At 47.5% G+C, this 22662-nt stretch overlaps 1 protein-coding gene across 1 annotated transcript in view; it reads left to right on the top strand.

Annotated features, from left to right (window-relative positions):
* Positions 1 to 22662, top strand: part of iqgap3 (IQ motif containing GTPase activating protein 3) — a 24562-nt gene extending 1900 nt beyond the window's left edge. The window contains exons 8-38 of the mRNA XM_076986722.1: positions 217 to 395; positions 504 to 585; positions 671 to 834; positions 990 to 1077; positions 1151 to 1314; positions 1443 to 1603; positions 4164 to 4276; positions 4366 to 4529; positions 4631 to 4721; positions 4803 to 4970; positions 5200 to 5342; positions 5429 to 5599; positions 5797 to 5880; positions 5970 to 6041; positions 6163 to 6232; positions 6346 to 6554; positions 6713 to 6865; positions 7777 to 7940; positions 9289 to 9513; positions 9954 to 10094; positions 10446 to 10530; positions 10655 to 10887; positions 10961 to 11093; positions 11268 to 11370; positions 11570 to 11717; positions 11851 to 11938; positions 12828 to 13040; positions 16605 to 16765; positions 17375 to 17503; positions 21020 to 21128; positions 21336 to 22662. Of these exons, the coding sequence (XP_076842837.1) occupies positions 217 to 395; positions 504 to 585; positions 671 to 834; positions 990 to 1077; positions 1151 to 1314; positions 1443 to 1603; positions 4164 to 4276; positions 4366 to 4529; positions 4631 to 4721; positions 4803 to 4970; positions 5200 to 5342; positions 5429 to 5599; positions 5797 to 5880; positions 5970 to 6041; positions 6163 to 6232; positions 6346 to 6554; positions 6713 to 6865; positions 7777 to 7940; positions 9289 to 9513; positions 9954 to 10094; positions 10446 to 10530; positions 10655 to 10887; positions 10961 to 11093; positions 11268 to 11370; positions 11570 to 11717; positions 11851 to 11938; positions 12828 to 13040; positions 16605 to 16765; positions 17375 to 17503; positions 21020 to 21128; positions 21336 to 21449 (4322 nt within the window). The 3' untranslated portion in view covers positions 21450 to 22662. The remainder of the gene's footprint in view (positions 1 to 216; positions 396 to 503; positions 586 to 670; positions 835 to 989; positions 1078 to 1150; positions 1315 to 1442; positions 1604 to 4163; positions 4277 to 4365; positions 4530 to 4630; positions 4722 to 4802; positions 4971 to 5199; positions 5343 to 5428; positions 5600 to 5796; positions 5881 to 5969; positions 6042 to 6162; positions 6233 to 6345; positions 6555 to 6712; positions 6866 to 7776; positions 7941 to 9288; positions 9514 to 9953; positions 10095 to 10445; positions 10531 to 10654; positions 10888 to 10960; positions 11094 to 11267; positions 11371 to 11569; positions 11718 to 11850; positions 11939 to 12827; positions 13041 to 16604; positions 16766 to 17374; positions 17504 to 21019; positions 21129 to 21335) is intronic.

Raw genomic sequence — 22662 nt, 5'->3', positions numbered from 1 at the left:
TATAGACATGCGCACATGTGTCACGGCCCATAGGCACGAACTGGCCCGGAGAAACCCGTTGACTAATTTCATGTAGATAGTATGGCTGGGTGTACCCCAGTTATGGTGGCCACGGCGATGTAATGACCGTGTTTGGAATGTGTCCCCGTCCTAATCGTCCCCGTCCTAATCGTCCCCGTCCTAATCGTCCCCGTCCTAATCGTCCCCGTCCTGCAGTGCATGCGGCCGTCATCGCCATCAACGAGGCAGTGGAGCGGGGCTGCGTGGAGGAGACGGCGCGGGCCCTGGGCAACCCCAACGCCATGCTGGTGGGCCTGCAGGGGGCGCTCACCGCCGTGTACCAGGAGGTGCTGCGTCAGGCCCGCGCTCTCAAAGCAGCTCACGCCTCCGCTAAAGTGAGCAGGATGGTTTGGGGGTTCTCAGAGGTGACGTAAGAGCATGGTGACGAATGAGCCGTAAACGTGATCTTGTGTGTGTGTGTGTGTGTGTGTGTGTGTGTGTAGGTGAACGGCACCGTGGAGAAAGATATTTACGAGGAATATCTGACACAGATTGAGATTCAAGAAAACATCACCAAAGTTAATGGTGAGTTACCCAATATGACAGCACTGTGTATTGGGTGTGTTGTGTTGTGATATGAAGATTATAGTGTGTGTGTGTGTGTGTGTAGTGCGTGCTGCGTTGGAGTGTGTGGACGAGGCTATAGAGTGTGGGGATCCCCTGGCTCTGTTGTCGGCCCTGCAGAACCCCAGCCTGGCGATCAGAGGGCTCCACCGAGACCACGCTGACTGGTATCTAGAGCAGCTCACGTCCGACAGGGAACAGAAAGCCCTGGTGAGCACCTCCTTCTCAGCCTGGTGCTGCCCCACCCACAGCTAGTGGTTTAGCCACTGGTGATGGTGGGGGACAGCAGAGCAGGACTGGGACCTTGTTCTCCTCCTGGTCTTTGTGTGTGAAGAGTGTGTGAAGGTGTGTGTGTTGTTCTGCAGGATCTGGGTAGTGTGGATCCTCTGGAGAGAGACGAGCTGCAGGAGGGGGTCTGCGTGGCCAATGAAGAGGCTCAGCGCGCCAAGACCAGTCAGTACGAGTCCCACACGCCATCTAAAGGCTTTCTTTATGTCTGATGTTGATTCGAGGTGTGTGTGTGTAGTGCTGCAGGCAGTGTCCAATATCAACGAGGCTCTGCGCCGTGGTGAGGCCCGTCAGACGGTGTGCGCCCTGATGAACCCCAACGCCCGCCTGCCCGATGTGTTCCCCTTCGCTGCTGACCTCTACCAGAAGGAGCTTGCCCAGCTGCAGCAGCAGTGCCCTGAGGTACACACACACACACACACACAGCACAAGGGCATGTTCACATACTCCGCCCAGGCCGTCCACCTGTAGTGCTGTATTGGTGCTGGTCACGCAGGTCTTCATTCACACAAGTGTTTCTGTTCTTGCAGGCGGAGCTGCAGCAGGAGGAGATGTTTGTAGCGGTGGAGATGCTGTCTGCTGTCGCCCTGGTGAACCAGGCGCTGGAGGCCAAGGATTCTGGTGCTTTCTGTGCGGCGCTGGTGAGCCCTGCGGCCGGCCTCGCCGACGTCGACCACAGCTTAACGCAAAGGTCAGATCCTCTGTCACAGTAGTGAGACTGTTGGCGCCCCCAACCCCACCGTGTGGCCTCTGGTGGTTTATGTGTGTGTGTGTGCAGGGTGTCCGCGGGGTTGTAAAAAGTATTAAAAGGTAGTAAATTCAGTTGACCAAAATTAAGGCCATTAAAAAGTATTTAAAAGTATTAAGCTTCATCTGACGAGGTATTAAATTTTCGAACGCTCATCCAACTGCCTACACGTTTTTGAATTTGTGTTAAGCGCCTTTCTCCTAAAATTCATTAAATTAGATTAATTTACATGTTGCTAGCAGTGATATCACGTGACGTGACTTGATGTTTGTCCGCGCACGCGCCAGTCACCTAAATACCGGCTGGTTTGCCGCCAAACCTGTTAGCGAAACTCTGGGATTTAAACAGGCATGATAATCTGTCACCTTTAGGCGAAATTAGCCGTTTTGAAGTTGAAAAGGGTGACCTACGTGAATCGTGTAGATCCGAGGAGTTTTTTTTTTTTGTGGTGCGGGGGTTCGGGAGATTTACATCTATATATATATATATATTTTAATGATCATATTGACTTGACTTAATAAGCAAACAGAGCACTTCCGAAATCGGCAATTTCAATGGCATAGTTGGCCACCGAATATCAGAAACAGGTAGATTTGTCCCAACCAAAAATTAAACCACAGAAAAAGCGGAAACTGTTTAAAACTTTTTTTTCTAAAAGCGCGGTTTGCCAGCGCTGTGTTTGTTGTTACAACTTGTCAGGCGCTCTCTGGGTCTTTCGCTTTCTTAAGGCTTGTGTTGAGATGTTCAGAAATATCCCGCACTCATAGCGTCACTGACCCGAGCTCTCGCCTCGCTGCAGCGGCGGGTAGTTTGCGCCAGCGTTAAACGCGAGGTCAGTGATAAGAGCAATGAATAGCCAACCATATGACCATATATATGACAATAAAACAGCTTTATTGTAATGTGCTGTTAACAGACTAGAAGGGTTTGGGTTAGCTAACGTTACATTACTCTCTGGCCATGTCCCAAACTGCAGACTGCTACTACACTTAATGTGTAAAAAATAAAATATAATAAATAAAACAAATAAATGAATAAATAAAAGGACACCATGGTTTGAAGTGTTTTCAGTAGTGCAGTATGTAATGTTCCAGAGTGTGCTGTTTGGGACACGGACTGTCCAACATTAATGTTAGTCTTGTCTAGTCAGGAAACCTTAACATACATTTTTTGTCATTTCATTTCAGCATGCCACCAAAGAAAAAAATAAAACCACAGGACACAACACTGAGTTTTTTTTAAAAGAGTGGAAATAGTTTAAGTATACAACAGAGTTTAGAAATAATAATAATAATCATCATCATCAAACCTGTTGTTATATTATTTTAAATATTATGTATCACCTTATTAGGAGAGTACTGGTACAAAAATACAGTAACAGTGCAGAAGCTGCAGAGATCATTGGTGCTTTGCCTTCAGAGGTACATGGATTATTTGGGCAAGTGGAAGCTCTGGTCAGGTTGCTTTTAGTAGTCCATGTTTCATCCTCTGAGGCAGACCCCACCGGTCTTCTCACCTTTTTAATCCCTGACCCATTTTCTAGGGATGCACCGAAAATTCGGCCACCGAAAATTTTCGGCCGAAATGGCTTAAATTTGCATTTTCGGTTTTCGGCCGAAATACTTTCATCACCGAAACAACACGGCCGAAACAGTGTGCTGTGATGACGCAAGCAAAAATCGCCACCTGAACGCGTTTATTTGGATAAAGCTAGCAAAAAAAATTTCCAGTGGTGGCGCCAAGGCAAAAGGACATTACACCAAAAATTATGGAACTCGTTGCCTTAGACGATCAGCCGTTCTCTGTCGTAGGGATTTCGTAGGCTAATAGAGCACATTGAGCCCCGTTATGTTTTGCCGAGCAGACGACATTTCTCAGAAGTGTGTTTACCTGAGCTGTTTAATGTTGTTGCAACTCACGTCACGTTTTTATGAGAGAATTTATATTTATCTTTCAGGCCAGTCAGTTATAATTAAATTTAACTCGTATAAAATACATATATTTATCCTCTCAGATAAAAACAGTCTGCAAGCGAGTTTAATTTAATTAGTGGTCGGCCGTTGTCAGCGGTATCGCTGTTAACGGCCCACCACTAATTTTACTTTATAATATGCATTACTGTAATGTCAGTGCTAAATAAATATTTTCAAATCAAATTTTGTAGTTGATTTATTCTTTGAATAGCAATGCCTTGATTTTAGTGAGGTTAGCCATAAATCCAATGTTACTAATAATTGGCATAATGTATTTCGGTGTTTCGGCTTTCGGCCTTGGTTTCCTCATTTTCGGTTTTCGGTTTCGGCTAAGAATTTTCATTTCGGTGCATCCCTACCATTTTCAGTCGCCGCTTTAAGTCATGCTGGTATTAAAAAATATTTTGTAGGTATTAAAAAGGTATTAAATTCAACTTAAGAATCTCTGTATATTCCCTGGTGTGATGTGTCTAGTGTGGTGAGATTGTTGGAGTCGTGCCCGTGTTGATGACGGAGGCTCTTGTGCTCAGGTACTTTGAGGAGCTGTGGGAGATGAAGAGGGGAGGCCAGGCTCTGCTCTCATGGAACGAGTTGCAGAGCGGACTGAACGCCGTCAACATGGCCGCTCAGGAGGAGCATGACCGTGAGTGCCTGCTGGGGCCTCTTCCCTTTAAAAACGTGGTGTTCTGAAGCTTTAGTCTGACGCGTCTTCCCTCTTTCCTGTGGCTGCAGAGATCCTGACTATAGGACTGATTAACCAAGCACTCTGTCGCAGTGACCCTCAGAAAACACTAGCTGCACTACTGCTGCCCTCTAGTGGCTTAAAGGATGTACTGCCACAAAACGGCAAACGTTACCACGACGTACTGATCCGTGTGAAGAAACAGAAGGCAGAGGTGTGTCATGCAGTCATTCAGACATTGGTGAACAAAGATTTGTCTTGTTGGACAAAAGGTGTTTACACCAAAACTTCTTTGCTTTTCTTGTTTCTTTGCAGCGGAGTCGGGACCCTGGAGCAGAGCTGTGGTTACCTGACATTCAGGACGGGGTGACGCTGGCCAACCAGGACACTCAGAGAGCGCTTCAGAGTAGGTCTTGATGCACACTGATCCAGTCATGTGTCCTACTGTCACTGTGAGCTGCTCCTAGCTGCTCCTCTGTGTTGTTAGTGTCTCTGGGCCTGGCTGCTGTCAACCAGGCAGTGAAGGAGGGGAATGCCTCTCAGACGGTGCGCGTCCTGCGTCTGCCAGAGGTGGCGCTGCAGAGCGTGGTGCCGGAGTGTGCCCAGGGCTACCAGGCCGAGCTGACCGCCCTGCAGCGGGCCAAAGCCCTGGAGGGTGAGTCACTCACTCCTGTGGCCAATATCTGCTTCTAGAAGACCTCTGAAGACCAGCGTGTGAGTCCAGTTTTGTGTGTGTGTGTGTGTGTGTGTGTGTGTGTGTGTGTGTGTGTGTGTGTGTGTGTGTGTGTGTGTGTGTGTGTGTGTGTGTGTGTGTGTGTGTGTGTGTGTGTGTGTGTGTGTGTGTGTGTGTGTGTGTGTGTGTGTGTGTGTGTGTGTGTGATCAGGTGATAACAGAAGCCCGTGGCTGAGGACCAAAGCTGCAGACAGTGGCTCTTACTACTTCCACCTGCACAGACTGGAGGGCACGTGGGAGAGACCTCAGGACTTCGTCCAGAACAGTATCTTCCTCACCCACGAAGAGATCCAGGTATCTTCCTTACCCCCTTAACATGGACTATCACTCCCACTTGTCTGAATCACAGACCACCGACGCCGCTCTGTCTCCCCCTGCAGGCGGTGTGTAGTAGTGTCACTATGGCCCATGGCCGGGAGGTGCGCTGGAGGGCCAGTGAGGGGCTGGTGGTGCAGCTACAGGCCCGTGCTCGAGGTGTCCTGCTCAGGCAGAGACTGGCCGCACGCCTGCACTTCCTCAACACCCAGCTACCTGCCGTCGTGACCATTCAGGTGAAGACACAGCCCCCTCTAGCTGTGGGAGGAGTCAGACTTACTGAAGCAGCTCTCTACGTCTTCAGAGAGTGCCTGTGGTGTTGATACACACTTGCTTTAATCCACAACTCCATACTATTCTGTAACATGAAGCCAAATGACTGTGTGTGTGTGTGTGTGTGTGTGTGTGTGTGTGTGTGTGTGTGTTCACACAGTCTCACTGGCGAAGGTTTCTACAGCAGAGGGCCTACAGGAACAGACTGGAGTTCCTCTACCAGAACTGGAGGGCAGTGATGAAGGTAAAATCACGAGCTCCTCTGGGCTGGGTTCTGGGTTCTGTGCAGAGTTGTTTGTGTGCAGGGTTGATCATGTAGCCCATGTCTCTCAGATCCAGGCCACGGTTAAGATGTGGCTGGTCCGGACGAGATACCTGGCCCGCCAGCGTTACTTCAGGCAACATGTGAGTTCTACTCTATTGCTCAGTTCAGACGCTACAAACCTTAAATGTGTGTAGAGTAACAGTTGCTGTTAAATGTGTGTAGAGTAACAGTTGCCGTGTTGTTGTGTGTTGGGTCTGCCAGGTTGATGCCATTATAAAGATCCAGGCGTTTTTCAGAGCCAGTCGGGTCAGAGAGGAGTACCGGATGCTTGGTGCGGCCTGTTTCTGTGTGCCATAAACATAGGAATTGAAACATGATTTTATTGAATTATAGATGATTTACAGGACATGGTTTTATTGTGTGTGTGTGTGTGTGTGTGTGTAGTACACTCCAGTACTCCCCCTCTGTCTGTGGTGAGGAAGTTTGCCCACCTGTTGGAGCTGGGTGATACCGATATCCGTCAGGAGGGGGAGCTGTTGCGTCTGCGTGAGGAGGTGGTGCGCACCATCCGCTCCAACAGGCAGCTGGAGGCCGACCTGGACCTCATGGACCTGAAGATCGGCCTGCTGGTGCGCAACCGGGTCACCCTGCAGGTGAGGGGCTCGCTGGGACGACACCCGTCCTAACGCACCGCACACACAACCTGCTGTTGCACATTCAACAGCGCGCTCCTTAATGAATGGTCTGTGCCACGCCCCACTGTGTGTCCACTGAGGAGTCTGTCTGTCTGTCTGTCTGTCTCGGGCTACAGGAGGTTGTTTCACACCATAAGAAACTCACCAAGAAGAACAAAGAGGAGCTGTCTGACATGATGGCCCTGGAGAAGCACAAAGGCTTGAAGTCTCTGAGCAAAGACAAGCGTGAGAAGCTGGAGGCCTACCAACACCTGTTCTACCTGCTGCAGGTACCAGCACCTGTTCTACCTGCTTCAGGTACCAACGCCTGTTCTACCTGCTGCAGGTACCAACACCTGTTCTACCTGCTGCAGGTACCAGCGCCTGTTCTACCTGCTGCAGGTACCAACACCTGTTCTACCTGCTGCAGGTACCAACACCTGTTCTACCTGCTGCAGGTACCAACACCTGTTCTACCTGCTGCAGGTACCAACACCTGTTCTACCTGCTGCAGGTACCAACACCTGTTCTACCTGCTGCAGGTACCAACACCTGTTCTACCTGCTGCAGGTACCAACGCCTGTTCTACCTGCTGCAGGTACCAACACCTGTTCTACCTGCTGCAGGTACCAACGCCTGTTCTACCTGCTGCAGGTACCAACGCCTGTTCTACCTGCTGCAGGTACCAGCACCTGTTCTACCTGCTGCAGGTACCAACGCCTGTTCTACCTGCTGCAGGTACCAACACCTGTTCTACCTGCTGCAGGTACCAGCACCTGTTCTACCTGCTGCAGGTACCAACGCCTGTTCTACCTGCTGCAGGTACCAGCACCTGTTCTACCTGCTGCAGGTACCAACGCCTGTTCTACCTGCTGCAGGTACCAGCACCTGTTCTACCTGCTGCAGGTACCAACGCCTGTTCTACCTGCTGCAGGTACCAGCACCTGTTCTACCTGCTGCAGGTACCAACACCTGTTCTACCTGCTGCAGGTACCAACACCTGTTCTACCTGCTGCAGGTACCAACACCTGTTCTACCTGCTGCAGGTACCAGCACCTGTTCTACCTGCTGCAGGTACCAACACTCTGCTCCTCATCCCCCTGGGCTGTTCGTTCTTATACTGAGAGCTTGGGTGCTGGATTGAAAGGTTGAACTTTGTGTGTGTGTGTGTGTGTGTGTGTGTGTGTGTGTGTGTGTGTAGACTCAGCCATCCTACCTGGCCCAGCTGATCTTCCTGATGCCCCAGAATAAGAGCACCCGCTTCATGGAGACGGTCATCTTCACCCTCTTCAACTATGGCTCAGACTGCAGAGAGGCCTACCTGTTGCTGCAGCTCTTCACCGTAGCCCTGCGTCACGAGATCAAGTACAGCTTACATACACACGCATGTACATACGCATGCACACACACACACACACACACACTCCTAACGTAAGGAGGACGTTCATATCTAATTACCGTATGTTCCGGACTATAAGCCGTTACTTTTTTCCCCACGATTTGAACGATGGGGCTTATACAGAGGTGCGGCTTTTCTGTAGATTTTTCTTCACCTGACAGGGGGTGGAGCAGAAAGTTAATCAGGTGGTAGGACAAAGTTGTGAATCAAAGAAGAAAGTGCTAATTTTCATTTAGCACATACAAGCAGCAGGCACGACAGATTTTTATTTTTCTTCAAACAAACGTGTTGTGCCAAATTCTGACTCCCCTCATTCGCACACACATAAAGACGCTACAGATTATATTCGGGAGTTACAGTGATAACTCCTGGTAAAATAAAGTTAAAATAAAAATAACTTAGTTCATTGAGCACTCCAGTTTTGTCCTAACTAGATATTTAGACATAATGCTGCTGTAATACTGCGAAGTCGTGGTCAGAGGTGAACTTCGTATAGCCAGTGTGTATTTTATTTAAAATAATTAACACCCTTGAGCCAGTGTGTCTTTGGACATAGATAATGTTGTTTGCTGTGATGGATAATTAAAGTCTAGCTCTTATTTATGCATAGAAACATAAATCGACAATATAATCTGTAGCTTCTTTATGCGGATAAACGAGGGTAGTCTGAATTCAACACAACACCGGCTAAAAGCCAAAACTGTCGCACATGAAATGCTACAGTCACCGTTCAGAAACTGATCAGTTCAGTTAAATGTACAATGAGTCCCCGCTTAATGACGGGTTTAGAGACTGAAAAGTCCGTCGTAAAGCAGCTTTCAACGTTAAGCGTGACCCTAGATTTAGATACGCTTTGATCATAAATACAGTATAGAAAAAACGAACAATGTTCTCGTGCGTACAGCGTGAGGAAGAGTGATCGCGTTGCTGAGATGGGCTGCGGTGGAGGCTGCGCTGCCTCAGCTTATTGTACACTACACTCCACTGTGCTGCCACTGGTCCTCCGTGCACTGTGCGAAATTTTTAAAAAGTCGGTCGTAACTCCGGTCCGTCGTTAACCAGACCCGCCATTAAGCAGTATTCAGTTCAGTAGATATATACGGCTTATACAACATTTTCCATAAAATAAAAAAACGTTGTAGGTGCGGCTTATATTGAGATGCACTCTGTAGTCCAGAAAATATGGTATGAATGGTTTGAATTACATGCTCTGTTTAGAGGTACTGTGTGTGTGTGTCTGTGTGTCTGTGTGTGCGTGTGTGTGTGTGCGCGTGTACGTGTGTGTGCGTGTGTGTGTGTGCGTTTCGGCCACAGATTAAAGGTGGACCAGCCTCAGCAGGTTGTGACGGGCAACCCCACGGTCATAAAGATGCTGGTGAGTTTCTACCGTCATGCTCGTGGCCAGAACGCACTGCGGGACATCCTGGAGCCAGCGGTGCGGGAGGTTCTGCAGGACCGTGCGGTCAGCATGCGGACCGACCCTGTGGAGATCTACAAGAGCTGGATCAACCAGAGCGAGAGTCAGACTGGACACAAGAGGTCAGTAGAGAGCACATGCATAGGTGAAACATGAACACACAAGCCACGATTCACCAGCCAGAAGCATGCTACCAAGTTTGGAGGTCATGACCTTGTGTATGTGTGTGTGTGTGGGTATGTATGTGTGGGTATGTATGTGTGGGTATGTATGTGTGGGTATGTATGTGTGGGTATGTATGTGTGGGTATGTATGTGTGGGTATGTATGTGTGGGTATGTGTGTGTGGGTATGTGTGTGTGTGGGTATGTGTGTGTGTGGGTATGTATGTGTGTGTGTGGGTATGTATGTGTGTGTGTGGGTATGTATGTGTGTGTGTGGGTATGTATGTGTGTGTGTGGGTATGTATGTGTGTGTGTGGGTATGTATGTGTGTGTGTGGGTATGTGTGTGTGTGGGTATGTGTGTGTGTGTGTGTGTGTGTGTGTGTGTGTGTGTGATCAGCTCCCTGCCATATGAGGTGAATACAGAGCAGGCTCTGAGTCACCCCGAGGTGCAGCAGCGTTTAAACGTTGCCATCACCAACCTGAAGAATCTGACGGACCGGGTACTGCACGCCATCACCAGCAATGTGAACAAGCTACCGTACGTACACACACTACGCACACTAATGATCACGCTACTTACCGTCACGCTACTTACGATCTCTTCAGGCCGACTTTGAACGTGTGCTGCAGTTTTAGAAACATTGTAAACATTTAAAAATATTTAATTAAAACATTAAAATTGAAACATTTTAACATCATTTTTCAAGAGTACATGTGCGGGTCATTATATACTGACAGGTACCAGTTGGGCATGCTCAGACCCTCTGATTACACACAATAAAACCAGTATTCTTCATCCAATATCAGTCATTCATCTGTAGAGAAGAGCAGGTTTGCTCAGTGCTTGCGTGTGTGTGTGCTTGCGTGTGTGTGCTTGCGTGTGTGTTAGGTATGGGTTACGCTACACTGCTAAGGTTCTTCGAGGCTCCCTACATGAGAAGTTTCCTGAGGCCAGTGAAGATGATTTGTACAAGGTACGGAGCAGTTGGAGTATCAGAGACGCATCTGTTCTTGGTCTTTCTGACTGAAGGCTTATTGTCTGTAGAGGGGCATGTGTGTGTGTGGCCACTGCTCCATTTGTGTTCTGGTTGTGGTCAGATCGTAGGGAACCTGGTGTACTATCGCTACATGAACCCGGCGGTGGTGGCCCCCGACGGGTTTGACGTGGTGGAGTTCGGGCCGGGCTCGGCCCTGCTCCCTGACCAGCGGCGAGCGCTGGGCTCCATCGCCCGCATTCTGCAGCACGCCGCCGCGCACAAACACTTCCACGGAGACTCCGCCCACCTGTGCACCCTCAACGATTACATCACACTCACGCACGGCAAGTTCAGGTGAGGAGGCCCCGCCCACAGCGTTCTGCCGGTTGAAACCTGGCCGGAGTGAGACGGTCCTCCCTCCCCACAGGAAGTTCCTGCAGGCGGTGTGTGACGTCCCCGAGCCCGAGGAGCGCTTCAGCATAGACGAGTACTCGGAGATGGTCATCCTGAACAAGCCCGTCATCTACATCTGTATGGGAGAACTCATCAACACGCACAAGGTGACGCACCTGTCCTTATTTCACATCCTCACCGCCTGTCTGCTCTCCTCTCCTCACATATGCTGTGCCATTTCCTAAAGCCATACCTTCAGAAATATTTGTGTAGCTACAGTTGCATGCAATAATAGTGATGATGATGATGGGGTGTGTGTATGTGCTCTTATTGGTGTGTAGCTTCTTCTGGAGCACCAGGACGCTCTGTGTCCTGACCAGAACGACCCTCTCCTCCTGCTGCTCAGAGCCCTGGGCAAGGTCCCATCTGTCCACGCCCTCGTTGGTCAGTCCCTACATGTCCACCCTCCCATTAGGACAGCTGCTCCTGTTTTAAAGCTTTACAAAACTTACTTTCAGTACCTGATAGGTTTATCACCAGCTGGTTTAACAGTTTGTCTAACTCATGTAGATTTTAAGGAGAACTGTATTTACTGTATATGAGGAATGTGATCAGATCCGATTGATATGTATGTGTGAAACAGGAGAGGGGCTGATCAGCTCTGCAGACCCCAGTCTGGAACAGACCGTGGCTCAGTACAATAAGCTGGAGATATCTCTGACTCTCACCAGCAACCTCGACGTCTTCAAAAGCTCAGACAACAAACCGGACGCCCGAGGCATTTTGCTGAGGTACGGCTGACAGTGATGATGCCGTCTGGCTGCAGTGAGATCTTCTAGAGGCCGTTACACACAGCACCACTCATTTCAGGGTTCAGAGGCTCAGAGTGGGTCCATCATGTTTTTATTTCTGGTTGTGTTCTAGCACCAAGCAGCTGATAATCGATGTGATCAGAGCTCAGCCCGGAGACACACTGAGTGAGGTGCTCCGATCCTCTGTCTCTGAGGATGAGGTAAATTAACCCTATACCCCAACACTAACCCTAATCTGATCCTCTGTCTCTGAGGATGAGGTAAATTAACCCTATACCCCAACACTAACCCTAATCTGATCCTCCGTCTCTGAGGATGAGGTAAATTAACCCTATACCCCAACACTAACCCTAATCTGATCCTCCGTCTCTGAGGATGAGGTAAATTAACCCTATACCCCAACACTAACCCTAATCTGATCCTCCGTCTCTGAGGATGAGGTAAATTAACCCTATACCCCAACACTAACCCTAATCTGATCCTCCGTCTCTGAGGATGAGGTAAATTAACCCTATACCCCAACACTAACCTTAATCTGATCCTCCGTCTCTGAGGATGAGGTAAATTAACCCTATACCCCAACACTAACCCTAATCTGATCCTCCGTCTCTGAGGATGAGGTAAATTAACCCTATACCCCAACACTAACCTTAATCTGATCCTCCGTCTCTGAGGATGAGGTAAGGCTGCCTCACAGGCCTCCACCATATGGTCATGGAGCGGAGTGATAACATCTACATATTGAGATACATATTTTCCTGTGAATCTCCAGGACACCCACAGAACACAGAACAGGAAAATCTGAGATTGACCAGGATTCTCACAGTGCACCATAAAAAATGTGATTTGTTAGAGAACCATTTGCATATTGCGGCCTATGATCTCGCTAAGGGCCGTGAAGGCATGATGATTATTAAATGATTAATAAATGATTATTTAATGATTATTAAAGCCCTTAGTGCTCTGGCCTTGTCTCATTTACCCGAGTCTCCCTCTCCTCCATATGTTCTCCATATGCATGAGGAGAAGGTGAAACAGAGTGTGTGTGTGTGTGTGTGTGTGTGTGTGTGTGTGTGTGTGTGTGTTCAGGAGGTGCAGCATGGCTGGTTGATGCATCGCAGGGCTCAGCGGGACGCCCGCACCCCAGAGAAGATGAAGAGGAATCAGTCTCTGATCGCCGACAGCAACCTGACACTGGAGGAGAAGAAACGCAAGATTCAGCGCAGCCTGAGGAGACTGGAGGCACTGGGAGTGTTGACCCCCCCACACACTCACACACAGGTGCTGCAGCTCATCGCCAAGGTACACACACACCCTCACACACACACCCCTCCACACACCCACACCCCTCAACACTCACACGCACACACACACACACACACACACTAGTGCTGGGCGGTATACCGGTTCACACCGAAAACCGGTGTTTATTTATTTTTTATCATAAGAATTTTTCATATACCGGCCACACCGGTTTAAATAGCCTTCACGTGTCCGGAACGCAGCACGGTCGTTAATTGTTTCTCACGGGACGCTTTTTATTCCCGCGCCGCTAAGCACACATGCAACAGAACGCAAATCTAGCTTGCTGAAAACGAGGGACGTTCTGAACCACAAATTCTACCAAACATTGAAGTAAAATATGATGCCCCAAAGGAACTTTTGCCAAAGAAAAAAAAAATGATCAGTTTCTGAACGGTGTCTGTAGCATTTCATGTGCGACAGATTTAGCTTTTAGCCGGTGTTGTGGCGAATTCCGACTACCCTCGTTTATCCGCATAAAGACGCTACAGATGATATTGTCGATTTATGTTTCTATGCATAAATAAGAGCTAGACTTTAATTATCCATCACAGCAAACTGCATTATCTATGTCCAAAGATACACTGGCTCAAGGGTATTAATTATTTAAAATAAAATACACACTGGCTATACCGAAGTTCACCTCTGACCACACAACTTCGCAGTATTATGTCTATCTATTTAGGACAAAACTAGAGTGCTCAATGAACTAAGTTATAATAATAATCACTGTATCTCCCAAATATCATCTGTAGCGTCTTTATGCATGTGCAAACGAGGGGAGTCGGAATTTGGCACAACACGTTCGTTTGGAAAATAAAAAATAAAAATCCGTAGTGCCTGCTGCTTGCATGTGCTAAATGTAATCGAGCACTTTCTTCTTTGATTTACAACTTTGTCCTCCCACCTGATTAACTTTCTGCTCCGCCCCCTGTCGGGTGAAGAAACATCTACAGAAAAGCCACACCTCATTATAAGCTGCATGGTTCAAAGCGTGAGGGAATAAGTAGCGGTTTATAATCTGGAAAATACGTGTAGCAATCGCAGGGGCTCCGCTGTGTCGACGTCGCGTTCCGCTCTTAAGCGCTGTGTTTACAGGGTTCATCTTCACAAGATCTTTACAAGGTGGAATTCAAGCACTCGTACGTCACTGTAAAAGTTCATTTCAATATTTCCAAGCACCTTAAACTTAATTAAGTTAAATATTTATACGTATACTTGAAATGATTCGAACTAATTCGCTTTTTTATCACTTTATTTAATGGTTGTTTATTTTCAAAAGGCCCAATCTTAACGTCTTCACGTTCTCTCATGTTCCGTCCTGGAATTACAAGAAGCTCGTATTTGTTAAAGTAATACAAGAAAACTGTTCAGTCAGTCAGCTATTTATTGTGAAACGAAGTAGTTACAATTTTCAAGAATTTTCAAGTACTTTAGCCAAAATTCCAGCACTTTTCAAACCTGAAACACAATGCAACATTAAAATTCATCAGGTAAATGTTCCTTCCCCTGTTTTTGAGGGGAGTTTCTTTATACTACCACATATCATTACGGAGAACACAAAGAATGTGCCGCGGAAAGTATAAACGCCTCCACCGTTCGCGGAGGTTCGTGCGAGGTGGGTGGAGTCGAGCGCTATGGTCACTCGTGAAAGTATAAACCTAGCTATAGGTGGAGATATTTTTCTAACGGTGGAATAGGGTACTCTTAACCACTCTACTCCAGTAATTTTCGTAATCAATGCGGTTAACAAATCATGCATGGGGGAAAAACCATCAAATACCGTGAAACCGATATAATTTTGAAAAATACTGTGATATAGAATTTTGGTCATACCGCCCAGCACGAACACACACAGGTGCTGCAGCTCATCGCCAAGGTACACACACACATACATACACACATTCTGCAGCACATCGTGAAGTTACACACAACCCACCACACACACACATCCTGCAGCTTATTACCAAGGTACACACACACACACACACCAGTGTTCATTTTGACAGCAATTTTTTTATTTAGTTTTAGTCTTAGTCTTTTGACTAAAATGTAATTTAGTCATTGGATTTGTTTTTAGTCTTAGTCTAGTTTTAGTCGACTAATTTATCATTAGAATTTAGTTGACTAATTATCAAAATAATTTGGTTGACAAATATAAATGGTGTACAGGGTACCCGCGGGTCCTTAAAAAGTCTTAAAATGTCTTAAATTTAGTTTTCCATATTCAAGGCCTAAAAATGTCTTAAAATGTCTGGAATTTTATGAGGGGAGGCATTAAATTATTATAAGTGTGTGTTGTTCAGTTCTGTTTTATTTTACCGACGATATGTATATTATCATTTTCACAACGGCCGTATACTCCGCATGTTAGATGGCGCGATGTGAACTTTGCCGAATCTAGCGCTAGGACCATGCAGAAAATAACCGTTCTGGATTCCTAGCGCTGGAGTATAAGGCCTCAACAACGTCAACAATTTTGTCATTGAATTTGAGATTTTAAAATGTGCAGATACCCTGGGTGTAATAGTCATTATATACACTTGCACAAAATGAAACATTTATTAACCAGTTACAGAATATTATTGTTTCTATGTGCAATATATACAAAAACAGATTTCCAAACAACTTTATTGACCTGAACTTGTAGTTATTGAGCATAACAATAACAAAACATTGATGACCAGTAGGCCCGCTCTACCTGAAAACATATGGAGTTTATGAACAATACATCTTACATTCTATATAAAACTGGGTGCCATAAAAACAGCAATGCCATAGCCTGCAGATGCCGTTTCATTTGTCGTATTTTTTCCGACGTCATCGTCCCATATGGTTTACACACCATCTTCTTTTTCCCAAAGTCAAAGGAGAAATGTGTCCATATATCGCCTATTTTTCTCCCTGCTGACATTGTCGAGTTAACTTCGAGTTGAATTTCATGAATGATCACAGTTCACAGGCTGGTATGGTCTTCCCGGGTTCTGAGCGATGTGAAGACGTTAGTACTGATTGGATGGTTACCCGGTTTGTCCCGCCTCTCTGTGTACTCTAAAGTAGTTACGGCTGGATCTCTTCTTCTTAACTTATCCCTACCTTTCACTAAACTAAATCAGATCTGATTGAATGTCGTTGCTGGCCAATATTTTCGTCTCGTTTTTATTCGTTGACGAAAATATCCATTAATTTTGTCATCGATTTTATCCCTTCCTATAGTTTTTATTTATTTATCGTCTCGTTTTTGTCATGAAAAAAAGGTTCGTTGACGAAAACTATGACAAATTATTCATCAACGAAATTAACACTGATATACACACACACACATGCGCACACATTCTGTTTTGAAGAAAGGATTGTACCCCAGTGGCAACAACTGTGTGGTCAGTGCCGTACGGCTCTTGACCTCTGAGGTGTGAGGTGACATGTTCAGGGTTTAGTGTTGGGAACACTCATTACTCTAGCGTCTTCGCTCGCCCCTTCCGGGTCCCGGGTGTCTTGACGGGTCCCGGGTGTCCTGACGGGTTCTGGGTGTCCTGGAGTGGTAATACACGCTGTTGTGTGCAGGATATCCGTCATCGGCGCCTGTACCGACAGAGGCGACAGGCAGAGCTGGTGAAACTCAAACAAACGCTGCACAGTCTGCACTGTAAGAGCTCCTTCCACTCTGAACAGATCGACTTCTACAGCCAGTACATCTCCACCTGCCTGCACAACCTCACTGCCAGGTAGCACGCACGCACGCACACACACACACACACACACACACCCCTCACACACACACACACACACCCCTCACACACACACACACACACCCCTCACACACACACACACACCCCTCACACACACACACACACCCCTCACACACACACACACACCCCACACACACACCCCTCACACCACACACACACCCCTCACACCACACACACACCCCTCACACCACACCACACACCCCACACACACCCCTCACACCACACACACCCCCCACACACACACACACCCCTCACACCACACACACCCCCCACACACACACACCCCCCACACACACACACCCCCCACACACACACACCCCCCACGCACACGTCCCCACGCACACGTCCCCACGCACACGTCCCTACGCACACGTCCCTACGCACACGCACATACGCACACACGCACATACGCACACACGCACATACACCCCTACACACACACACACACATACACCCCTACACACACACACACACATACAGCAACCCCCATTCCAGAGATCCCCACGAGCGCGGAAGGGCGTCTGGCATGTGGTGAGTGTGTGTGGAGAGGCGTGTGCTGACCCCACTGTGCCCTCTGGCCCTCAGTCAGGTGAACAGGAAGAAGGCTGCAGACAGTAAAGGGAAGAAGAGCAGACAGCCCACACTCACCTACACAGCTGCCCGCCTCCACCAGAAGGGGGTGCTGTTGGAGATCGAGGACCTGCCCGTCACACAGTAGGAACACACACTCACACACTTCATTTATTTACTGAATGACTGAGATCACATTCTTACAGCCCGTAGGGGTGTTTGTAGCATCTCATGTCTGTAGCAAACAGAAACACTTTGCATCTGTTGGGGATGTGTCATAGACACCTGGAAAAATCTGTGATCGTTAATTTAAAAAGCACCAAAGGGAGGCGGAGTAAATACAAACAAAGAGGGAGGGTCTGAATCTTTCAGGCGAATGTCTTAATCGGTATGGTGCTCTGATTCCCAGCACCACCAGAGAAAGGGAAGGACTTGACCCTAACCCTGGGTGTGTGTCTTTGTGTGTCTGCATTCAGGTTTAAGAACGTGATCTTGACCCTAACCCTGGGTGTGTGTCTTTGTGTGTCTGCATTCAGGTTTAAGAACGTGATCTTGACCCTAACCCTGGGTGTGTGTCTGTGTGTGTCTGCATTCAGGTTTAAGAACGTGATCTTGACCCTAACCCTGGGTGTGTGTCTGTGTGTGTCTGCATTCAGGTTTAAGAACGTGATCTTGACCCTAACCCTGGGTGTGTGTCTGTGTGTGTCTGCATTCAGGTTTAAGAACGTGATCTTGACCCTAACCCTGGGTGTGTGTCTGTGTGTGTCTGCATTCAGGTTTAAGAACGTGATCTTGACCCTAACCCTGGGTGTGTGTCTGTGTGTGTCTGCATTCAGGTTTAAGAACGTGATCTTTGACCCTAACCCTGGGTGTGTGTCTGTGTGTGTCTGCATTCAGGTTTAAGAACGTGATCTTGACCCTAACCCTGGGTGTGTGTCTGTGTGTGTCTGCATTCAGGTTTAAGAACGTGATCTTGACCCTAACCCTGGGTGTGTGTCTGTGTGTGTCTGCATTCAGGTTTAAGAACGTGATCTTTGACCCTAACCCTGGGTGTGTGTCTGTGTGTGTCTGCATTCAGGTTTAAGAACGTGATCTTGACCCTAACCCTGGGTGTGTGTCTGTGTGTGTCTGCATTCAGGTTTAAGAACGTGATCTTGACCCTAACCCTGGGTGTGTGTCTGTGTGTGTCTGCATTCAGGTTTAAGAACGTGATCTTGACCCTAACCCTGGGTGTGTGTCTGTGTGTGTCTGCATTCAGGTTTAAGAACGTGATCTTTGACCCTAACCCTGGGTGTGTGTCTGTGTGTGTCTGCATTCAGGTTTAAGAACGTGATCTTGACCCTAACCCTGGGTGTGTGTCTGTGTGTGTCTGCATTCAGGTTTAAGAACGTGATCTTGACCCTAACCCTGGGTGTGTGTCTGTGTGTGTCTGCATTCAGGTTTAAGAACGTGATCTTGACCCTAACCCTGGGTGTGTGTCTGTGTGTGTCTGCATTCAGGTTTAAGAACGTGATCTTGACCCTAACCCTGGGTGTGTGTCTGTGTGTGTCTGCATTCAGGTTTAAGAACGTGATCTTGACCCTAACCCTGGGTGTGTGTCTTTGTGTGTCTGCATTCAGGTTTAAGAACGTGATCTTGACCCTAACCCTGGGTGTGTGTCTGTGTGTGTCTGCATTCAGGTTTAAGAACGTGATCTTGACCCTAACCCTGGGTGTGTGTCTGTGTGTGTCTGCATTCAGGTTTAAGAACGTGATCTTGACCCTAACCCTGGGTGTGTGTCTGTGTGTGTCTGCATTCAGGTTTAAGAACGTGATCTTGACCCTAACCCTGGGTGTGTGTCTGTGTGTGTCTGCATTCAGGTTTAAGAACGTGATCTTGACCCTAACCCTGGGTGTGTGTCTGTGTGTGTCTGCATTCAGGTTTAAGAACGTGATCTTGACCCTAACCCTGGGTGTGTGTCTGTGTGTGTCTGCATTCAGGTTTAAGAACGTGATCTTGACCCTAACCCTGGGTGTGTGTCTGTGTGTGTCTGCATTCAGGTTTAAGAACGTGATCTTGACCCTAACCCTGGGTGTGTGTCTGTGTGTGTCTGCATTCAGGTTTAAGAACGTGATCTTGACCCTAACCCTGGGTGTGTGTCTGTGTGTGTCTGCATTCAGGTTTAAGAACGTGATCTTGACCCTAACCCTGGGTGTGTGTCTGTGTGTGTCTGCATTCAGGTTTAAGAACGTGATCTTGACCCTAACCCTGGGTGTGTGTCTTTGTGTGTCTGCATTCAGGTTTAAGAACGTGATCTTGACCCTAACCCTGGGTGTGTGTCTGTGTGTGTCTGCATTCAGGTTTAAGAACGTGATCTTGACCCTAACCCTGGGTGTGTGTCTGTGTGTGTCTGCATTCAGGTTTAAGAACGTGATCTTGACCCTAACCCTGGGTGTGTGTCTGTGTGTGTCTGCATTCAGGTTTAAGAACGTGATCTTGACCCTAACCCTGGGTGTGTGTCTGTGTGTGTCTGCATTCAGGTTTAAGAACGTGATCTTTGACCCTAACCCTGGGTGTGTGTCTGTGTGTGTCTGCATTCAGGTTTAAGAACGTGATCTTGACCCTAACCCTGGGTGTGTGTCTGTGTGTGTCTGCATTCAGGTTTAAGAACGTGATCTTGACCCTAACCCTGGGTGTGTGTCTGTGTGTGTCTGCATTCAGGTTTAAGAACGTGATCTTGACCCTAACCCTGGGTGTGTGTCTGTGTGTGTCTGCATTCAGGTTTAAGAACGTGATCTTGACCCTAACCCTGGGTGTGTGTCTGTGTGTGTCTGCATTCAGGTTTAAGAACGTGATCTTGACCCTAACCCTGGGTGTGTGTCTGTGTGTGTCTGCATTCAGGTTTAAGAACGTGATCTTGACCCTAACCCTGGGTGTGTGTCTGTGTGTGTCTGCATTCAGGTTTAAGAACGTGATCTTGACCCTAACCCTGGGTGTGTGTCTGTGTGTGTCTGCATTCAGGTTTAAGAACGTGATCTTGACCCTAACCCTGGGTGTGTGTCTGTGTGTGTCTGCATTCAGGTTTAAGAACGTGATCTTGACCCTAACCCTGGGTGTGTGTCTGTGTGTGTCTGCATTCAGGTTTAAGAACGTGATCTTGACCCTAACCCTGGGTGTGTGTCTGTGTGTGTCTGCATTCAGGTTTAAGAACGTGATCTTGACCCTAACCCTGGGTGTGTGTCTGTGTGTGTCTGCATTCAGGTTTAAGAACGTGATCTTGACCCTAACCCTGGGTGTGTGTCTGTGTGTGTCTGCATTCAGGTTTAAGAACGTGATCTTGACCCTAACCCTGGGTGTGTGTCTGTGTGTGTCTGCATTCAGGTTTAAGAACGTGATCTTGACCCTAACCCTGGGTGTGTGTCTGTGTGTGTCTGCATTCAGGTTTAAGAACGTGATCTTGACCCTAACCCTGGGTGTGTGTCTGTGTGTGTCTGCATTCAGGTTTAAGAACGTGATCTTGACCCTAACCCTGGGTGTGTGTCTGTGTGTGTCTGCATTCAGGTTTAAGAACGTGATCTTGACCCTAACCCTGGGTGTGTGTCTGTGTGTGTCTGCATTCAGGTTTAAGAACGTGATCTTGACCCTAACCCTGGGTGTGTGTCTGTGTGTGTCTGCATTCAGGTTTAAGAACGTGATCTTTGACATTGTTCCCAGTGAGGAAGGAGGCACCTTCCTCGTTAAAGCCCGCTTTCTGGGAGTGGACATGGAACGCTTCCCTTTGAAATATCAGGTAATTACAAGAACAGATTAAATATTCCCAGTCCAGATACAGGCTTGACTGTGTTGAGCTAATCTTGCGCTAATCTTGCAGTCTTACATAAGGCTTCCCTGGTAGGTGATGTTTCTCAGTGTTTTGAGACGTGTGTGTGTGTGTGTGTGTGTGTGTGTGTGTGTGTGTGTGTGGTGCGTGCGTGCGTGCGTGTGTGTGTGTGTGTAGGATCTGCTGCAGCTCCAGTATGAAGGTGTTGCCGTGATGAAGATGTTTGACAAGGCCAAGGTCAACGTCAATCTCCTTATTTTTCTCCTCAACAAGAAATTCTTCAAGAAGTGATTTGAAACAATCATGGCCGTCACTGCACTCTGCACTCAGCATGTAGACAACAGCTCGACTTTATTTCACACAGCACCACCGTTTGGACTAGCACTTTATTTGGTATTTAACTCAACGTGGAAAAACTATTTTAAGAAACACATCAAGTTTGATATCACGATCACATGATTGCAATTTTTATAACCAAGTCAATACTAATGGTGGGATTATTAACCAGGGTTGATGGGGCTCTCATAGATATCTGCTGTTTCTTATATCTGTTATTTCTCATCTCTTGTAGATATCTGTTGCTTAGCTTCTGTTTTGACTCTGTGCCTTGCTTGGAGCAGCCTGGCATGGTGTATTTTTACATTTACAAATGCCAGGGTTGGGTTACCTTAGTACTGTATGCAGCTGCTCTTTGACACTAAAGACACTATCTTTACATCCCTAAAACGCGTGTCCTATTGAGTATTCTACTGTATCAGACACGTCTCACATGTATCTTCTTCTAATCACTGTCAACCCTGCATTGGTATTTTATCTTTTTCCCTGTTTATGCGTATTAATGTTCAGTTTGATTGTCTCACTCTGTTCCCTCTCCTGCTTGGCATTTACTGCATTATTAATTGTGTGCACTTAAATAGAACACTCCACAGTGTCCATCTGCTCCGGTCCAACAGTCCTGGTGTTTTACGCCACTTAGCAGAGCTGTCCGCCCCAGCCGCCCACTCCCCTGCTGCACTCTAGATGGCCCTCTCTCTCTCTCTCTCTCTCTCTCTCCCTCTCCCTCTCTCTCCCTCTCCCTCTCTCTCCCTCTCTCTCTCTCTCCCTCTCCTCCGCTCCCTCCAGCAGAGCTGGCCCAGCTGCCCACTCCTACATGCCTAGACGTTGGTGTGTGATGGGCAGCCTGACTGGTGTAATGTGCACACGCAGGCGGCCCAGATACCCCCATACGCCCGTGTTCTGCCCCAGCCGGTGCAGCGTCCTGTTTTGAGTTCCAGCCCGTTTGCTCTGACTAACTGAACTAACTGAACACGGTGTGTTAAGATGCAGCAGGGAATCACTGGTGTGGTGCAGTATTTTGTTTTTATTTTAAACTTCTAAAACAATTGTAAATATTTTCTGCCTTTTCTGAGTTTATTTTCCACTTTTGCTTTCTTTGATAATTCTGTTGCATATTTTATAAAAGCATGTTACCTCTCTTTTGTACTCTTAAATCTAAAGTATTTAA

This window comes from Brachyhypopomus gauderio, unplaced genomic scaffold, assembly GCF_052324685.1.
Source record: "Brachyhypopomus gauderio isolate BG-103 unplaced genomic scaffold, BGAUD_0.2 sc49, whole genome shotgun sequence".
Classification (NCBI taxonomy): Eukaryota; Metazoa; Chordata; class Actinopteri; order Gymnotiformes; family Hypopomidae; genus Brachyhypopomus; species Brachyhypopomus gauderio.
Note: the sequence above shows the minus strand (reverse complement) of the source record. Positions and strands in the feature narration are given on the sequence as shown.